Genomic DNA, 6769 nt, shown 5'->3' on the forward strand with positions numbered 1-6769 from the left:
AGTGGCTGTGAGCTGGGTAGACGGTCAGGGCTTGGTGACAGTGTGGTTAGAGGGGTGAAGTTGGTTGGGGCCACTGGCGGCTGGGTCCACTCCCTGAGATGGGCACCATGGGAGGAAGAACGTAGGGGGATGGGGAAGAGGGCGAGGATGGCGTGGACGTGTCACGATGGATGCGCCCAAAGGATTAGCAGGTGTGCAATGCAGGCGAAGGGTCTGGGCTGAAGGTGCCATTCTGGATGGTGCTGACATATTTGAAATGGCAGCTTTGGAAAAGGTGAGATTGCCTCGCTGGAGACATAAGGCCTTTTCCTTGTTCTAACCCTCACTTGATGGATGGTGTGAACTGAAAAGGTGGCTTGGGAAGTGGCTGCATTACCTCCAGATACCCAGTCTCAGGACCTGCCCTCTCCATCACGGGGTTCTGGCCCTGGTTCTAGGACATGTGACCCTGGGCGAGTGACCTCATGGCTCTGGGCACTTCTGTCCGATGATGAAGCCTCTCTTTGTTCCTGCTACACTGAGTCCCCAGGACATAGTGCAGTGTCATGGGTCCACCCTGCCTCAGCCACAGACTAGCTCTTTCACCCAAGTACAAACTACACAGCCCTCCTGGGTTTCAGTTTCACCTGTTGGCTGGAAAAACTGTAGTAACTACCCCATAAGGCTGTCATTGGTTCAACGGGACAGTGAGTCAAAGCAGTTCTCATAGCGCCTGAGACATTGGCGGAGCTCAGTGGAAGTTCAGTAGTGCTGCTCTCAGAAGCACTCATCACACTGCATTGCAATGCTCTCTCCTGATTCTCCCCTGAAGCTGTGGACCCTGTCTTCTCAATTCCTAAGCTCAGGTAGCCCCAGTCCTCAGGTGGCAGTGCATTAAGTCCTTGTCAAGTGACGAAAGAATGGGAGAGGGGGTTGTCCCATGTGATGATGTTACCCTTTGATGCACTTGGACTTGGTGCCCGTTTCTCAGAGCCCAGGCAGAGGGCGGGTATTGGAAAGAGATGACCCAGTGTTGGTGTGGACCAGGCTCGCCCAAGAGCACTTCTGGGCTCCGTGGTTGGAATCACAGAGCCATGTGGTGACTCTGCCCTCTGTCCGCTTCCCGTGCTGGTAGTTCAGGTCAGCACAGCACACAGGAGCCAAGGGAGGCTGAGTGTGGTGACCTCGGGTCCATGGAGCTCAAGAAGCTCCCTAGCTGTGCTCTGAAGCTTTGCCAGGCACCCGAAGGAAGCATCCAGCTCTGTCACTTACTAGCCCTGTAATGTTAGTAAGCTACCTGACGTCTCTGAGCCTCAGTTTCCTCATCTGCAAAATGGAGCTGGTAGTATTTGCCTCACAGATTTGGTGTGACGATTTCACAAGTTGGTGCCTATGAAGAACTTGGCCTGGTTCCTGGTTCGTGGTGAATGCACATGAGAAATTTGGAGGCTGGCTGCCGGCAGCTCCCCTGGGTCTCTGCTCTGGGGAGCAGCAGAAAAGCCACTTGAGTGGATGGTGCAAAGGGAATGGAGAGACGTCAGTCATCTGGTGTCATGTGGTGCCCTCTGGTGGGCTGAGAGGGGCTTGCATCCCAAGTGGGGGGTGGAAGTCAGCTGGGGGGTGGACCCGGAGTTTGGGGGTGAATATAGCCTTGGACGAGGGACCAGATTTTTGGAAACGCCTTGTGAACACAGGGGATTTTGTTTGTTTTTTTTTTGCTTTTTACCCACCAGACTCCACACTGGGGAGCCAAGTTCTCTGCATAGCATTCTGAGGACCGGGCCTCTTTCTAAACTGGTCCTTGCCAGCTTATAAAACAGCATCATCAGGATTAGCCACCATGCTGTGAGGCAGGCAGGATGCAGACATGTTCCTCCATTTAAAAAAAAAAAAAAAAAAAAAAAAAAAGAAGGGCAGCTGTCCCTTGAATGGTCCAGAGATGGCACCTGCCGCTGCTCAGGCCTTTTCTCTCCCGCCTTTCTTAGTGGTTAAAAGCATGGTTCTGGAAGCAGGCAGCCAGGTCTGAGTTTGTTTCACTATGTAAAAGCTATGCCATTGCCAAACCTCAAATGAGGATAATTTTTTTTTTTTTTCCTGTATCTGTGGCACGTGGAAGTTCCTGGGCCAGGGATCGAACCCGAGTCACAGCAGTGACTCAAGCCACTGGAGTGACAACACTGGATCCTTAAGTTGCTGTGCCACACGAGAACTCCAAAATGGGGATAATCCGATGATTTTATTAGAACCACATAAAATTGCTCTGAGGATGAAGTGATATGACTTGGTAAAGGGATTTGTGAGATAAGGCTTCGACGTGAGAGCTGGTTACTGCTGGCCGGACATGTTCTCCCTTGAGTCTCAGCCTGGTGGGCAGGACTATTGGAGGTTCCTCTGTATGTGCAGAACTTTCCACTCACCCCTAGAGAAGCAGCTGCTGGCTGGAGCAGGCAAAAGTGGGATGCAGAGCCTGGCACCCTGGCTCTGTCACGTCCCACCTGTCTGCCTTGGGCCTGTCACTCTATCTTTCAAGTTTGTTTCCTTGTCTGTGAAATTGGATATACCTGTGCCCCACCCGCTCCCGTGTTCTATCTTTTCTTCTTGGATCTTAAGGAGTGTTAGCCTTACTGGGGGGCGGATGAGCTGAGCGTGGCGGTGGATTCTCACAGCACTTCCGCAAACCTCAGAGCCTTTTCTCTAGGAATTCAGTTGCTCCTCGAGGCAATCCTATGAGAGGCAGAGCAGAAGCAGTGCAGCTGTGGCCCAAATTCCTGTTCCAGAGTCTGAGCCAGAGGGGTTAAGAGGTGTTCACAGAGTCCACAGCCTCTAGGGGCCATGTGGAGCTGGCCCAGTTGTTGTGTGCTGGGCTCCCAGCTCCGTGCTCCTCCCTTAGGAGACCTGGGCCCTGCAGAACCTCCCAAACCCATCAGCACCCCATGGGGTAGAGTGGGTGTTAGCTGAACAGGCCTTGGACCTTGGTTAAGCTACTCAACTGCTCTGAGCCTCGGTTTCCAGATTTAAGTGAAGGGGCCAGGCCAGATGATTGCTGAGATTCCTTCCATCCAACATCCTGGCACTTGGAGAGACAAAACCCAAGAAAGTTATGCAAATGACCATCAGCAACAAAGCCCCTCTCAGCTCACAAGGGGCAGGCGGCCTTAGGGAAAAAGGACTTAGTTTAAAGGTGTTGAGAGTTCCCGTTGTGGCTCAGTGGGTTAAGAACCCTACATAGTATCCACGCAGATGCAGGTTTGATCCCTGGCCTTGCTCAGTGGGTTAAGGATCCAGCGTTGCCCCAAGCTGCAGCGTAGATTCCAGACATGGCTCAGATCTAGCATTGCTATGGCTGTGGCGTAGGCCGGCAGCTGCAGCTCCAATTTGATCCCTAGCCCAGGAACTTCTATATGCCTCAGATGTGGCCTTAAAAAGAAAAGAAAAAAAAAAAAAGTGTTGGCCAGCAGTGGGCTCACCCAAGCAGAACAGGAGGCATTGCTACACTACCTCTGGCTCTTCCCCAAACTCCCTCTTTGTCCTGGGGTTAAAAGGGGACAGGAGCCCTGGCTTCAAAGAAGCCCTACCAGTTCTCCCTGTCAGGGGCACTCAAGAATCTGATATTCCTGTTTGTTGCAGGTGGTAGTTTTGGCATCTTCCCTCAGGGAAAAGGAACAGCCACAAACCCATTCAGTGAGTTGCCTTTTTTCTGGGGTCCCTTTGATGGACCCCTGAATGCAACTTTGGGAGTGCAGTGGGAGTGTTGGGACTGGCCAAGTTACTGAGGCTCCCATGTTCTTTTTTTTGGCTGAGGACACAAGAGAAAGTTGAGTCAGCACAACAAGGACCATCCCCAACTATAAACAGGCACCTACCACTTCCGCCCCAGTCCCGGGTGGAAAGGCTGGCATCTGGGTGGGATGGTTGGCACAGAGTGCACAGAGCCTCCTGTACTTAGTAGGCAGAGCCTCATTCTCCCAAATGCCAAACTTGCTGCCGTTGCCTTTGTGATGCCTCATGGTGGCAAAGGGTGGGCTGGTAAAACATGGGCTTTTCTGCAAGTTCAGGCTACCTGTGTCTAACAGTAGGTGGGAGAGGCTGCTCAGGTGAGGAAATTGACATGTGGACTTGGATTTCTCAGAAACTCAACTCTTTTTTTAATTTTTTAAAAATTCTTTTTGGATTTTTAGGCCTGCACCTGTAGCATATGGAGGTGCCCAGGCTAGGGGTTGACTGTTGACTCAGAGCTGTAGCTGCCAGCCACAGCCACAGCCACAGCAGTGCTAGATCTGAGCCGCGTCTTCGTACACCACAGTTCACGGCAACGCCAGATCCTTAACCCACTGATGGAGGCCAGGGATGGAACCCGCATCCTCATGGGTACTAGTCGGGTTTGTTACCACTGAGCCACGACGGGAACCCCCCTCACAAACTCAACTCTTAACTTCTTGCTTACACCTCCCCTTCCCAGTAGGACGCCTCGTCTAAGGCGCAGAAAACCAAAGGGCAGGCGGAGACCCGGGAGGCAGGATGGCGCATCGGACACCTAACCTTCAACGTTGCCCACGGCCCAGCCACACCCCCACGTAACCTAAGTGGTGCCCACCGTGTTTGCACTTTTAATAACTCTTCCTCGTGTGTTCTCTTTTGGGTTTCATTTTTCAACACCAGTATCTAACACCACAGTGGGAAAAGGAAAGGGAAGAAAGACTGTGCTCTCTTTTATTGTTAAGTTTTTGGATCTGCTACTGACAACTTTTAGGGGATTTTTTTTTGGGGGGGGGAGGGAGGGTCTTGTTGGGACTAAGACAGAGATTTATATACTGTATATAAATATATATGTAAATTGTATAGTTCTTTTGTACAGGCGTTGGCATTGCTGTCTGTTTTCTCCCCCTCTCTGGGTCGTCGGGGCGCTGGATACATGGCCTGGTTCGCTGGAACCCAGGACTCCATCCCTGGCACGCTCGGATTCCCTTTGCAGATGGACCCCTGTCCTTAGAGCGCAGACTCCATTGGTTCTTTCCTGGTGGGAGGAGGGTGCCGCTTCCAGCCGCAGCTGTGGGAGCTGGCAAGCCGCTTGCTGGTTGACCTACCCGAGGAGGTTGGGTGAGGGACAGATGTGAGCAGCCCCTGGAGGGAGGGCCGTGGCCGGCACAGGCACCCGTGCCCAGGAATCCCCACATCCAGCCCCCCCGAGTGGCCCAGGCTGGGTGACTGCCCAGGGTCCTGGTCTGCTGAGCCAGTTGTCCTCGAAGGATCTGTGTTAGGCTTGAAACATTTCCACCCATGGTTAGCAGCTAGTTCATGTGAAGCACGAGAGGGGAGGCAAAGAGGAGACAGCCACCCAGCGGGGGCTTTTATTTAGTAGCTGTGTAGTAGCGGAGCAGCCGGGGGAGAGGACGGAAGACCTGCGCTTCTCACGGCCTGCACACCCCAAATGAGACTTCCCGAGACAGCTTCCAGGTTTTCTTCTTTTTCTTTGTAGGGCTGCACCTGCAGCATATGGAGGTTCCCAGGCTAGGGGTCGAATCGGAGCCACAGCCACGCAGGATCCAATCTGTGTCGGAGACCTACACCACAGCTCACGAAAACACCAGATCCTTAACCCACTGAGTGAGACCAGGGGTCTAACCAGCAACCTCATGGATCCTAGGGCTTGTTAACCACTGTGCCACAAGGGGAACTCCCGAGACCAGGCTTTTCTTCCACTCTCCTTCCTCTGTCCTCTGCTGTCCTCTGGCCGTTGGAAGCCTGAGGGAGGATTGAGTCAGTCACCTTGTTGGTAACTCAGCCTTTAAAAAAAACCCAATACTGAAGCTTTTCCTCTTCCTTTAAATGCTTTTAAAGGCATCCAGGCTTGAGGCCAATTCCAGAACAAAACTCATCTTGGGCCTCCCACTTCTGCCTCCCCTAGAAGTGCCTGAGTAAGAACCCAGCTGTGGGGAAATGCCAGCCTCGCTTCCCATTGGTGTTTTCCTGGGATTCCCATGTGGGCTGCCCAGCCTTTGGGTCAGACGCCACCTCCCTCTGCCCAGGTCACCATGCCCATCCCACAGCCATCAGCCAGAGAGCAACAAGGGACACTTAGCGCCCCTTCCCGTGGACAGCCTTGGTGGCAGCAGGGGGGACAGGTAGCCCGGGACTGGTGCTTCTATGGATTATTGTCGGAAATCTGGCCGCATCGCGTATCCCATCCCAGGATTCCATCCTTTGGCGGAAGAAGGCGCTTGCTGTCCCCGTGAAAGTCCTAGGGGTTATCTCAGGGTGACTGGAGGCCCCATCCCGACGTGGTAGGGTGGACAGGGTGCCCTTGTCTGTTAGCCGGGACCGGAAAGCTGGGCCTGCTGGGGCGGGATGGACCGTCCAGGAGACTCCGGCCCCGAGGAAGCACCTCGCTGTAGCAAGTCAGAATCTCCCCCGGGCATCTTCTCTCTCACACATGCCTGTGAGGCCGGGTCGTGTGGTTTTCCTTTGTGAGGAGGGAGGGAGACTATTTGTAGCTTCTTTTATAAAAAATAAAAACGAGTAAACCTTTGTGGCTGTTGCTTCTTTCTTTGGGTGGCGTCCTCGGATGGGACGGTTTCACTCCCTTCAAAGGGGAGCTGCTTGGGCGCCCGGGGGTCCTCCACGCTGACCTGGGGCGGGCCAAGGTGCTAGACCAGAGCGGAACCCAGGAGGACCCATGAGGTGGCACCAGGCTTTCCTACGAGGACATCCACCCCCTAAGCCCTCACTGGTGTCGGCGCCCTCTTTGTCATGCTCCCTCTTTCCTGCCCCCAGCGCAGCTGCCCCCACAAAC

The 6769-nt window shown here is 53.6% G+C and overlaps 1 protein-coding gene across 17 annotated transcripts in view; it reads left to right on the plus strand.

Annotated features, from left to right (window-relative positions):
* SMOC1 (SPARC related modular calcium binding 1) overlaps nt 1-6504 on the plus strand; it is a 147944-nt gene extending 141440 nt beyond the window's left edge. For 10 of the 17 annotated variants that reach the window (XM_084969601.1, XM_021099410.2, XM_021099408.2 and 7 more), the window contains one exon: nt 4439-6504. In XM_084969601.1, coding sequence (XP_084825727.1) covers nt 4439-4455 — 17 coding nt within the window. In that variant the 3' untranslated portion in view covers nt 4456-6504. The remainder of the gene's footprint in view (nt 1-4438) is intronic. The other 7 variants (XM_021099409.2, XM_021099411.2, XM_084969604.1 and 4 more) reach the window with 1 other exon arrangement.
* Nucleotides 6505-6769: the final 265 nt, after the last annotated feature.

Source organism: Sus scrofa, chromosome 7 (genome assembly GCF_054392235.1).
Source record: "Sus scrofa isolate SSC_HxYL_T2T_F1_AM1 chromosome 7, Sscrofa_HxYL_maternal_Yorkshire_Landrace_v2.0, whole genome shotgun sequence".
Lineage (NCBI taxonomy): Eukaryota > Metazoa > Chordata > Mammalia > Artiodactyla > Suidae > Sus > Sus scrofa.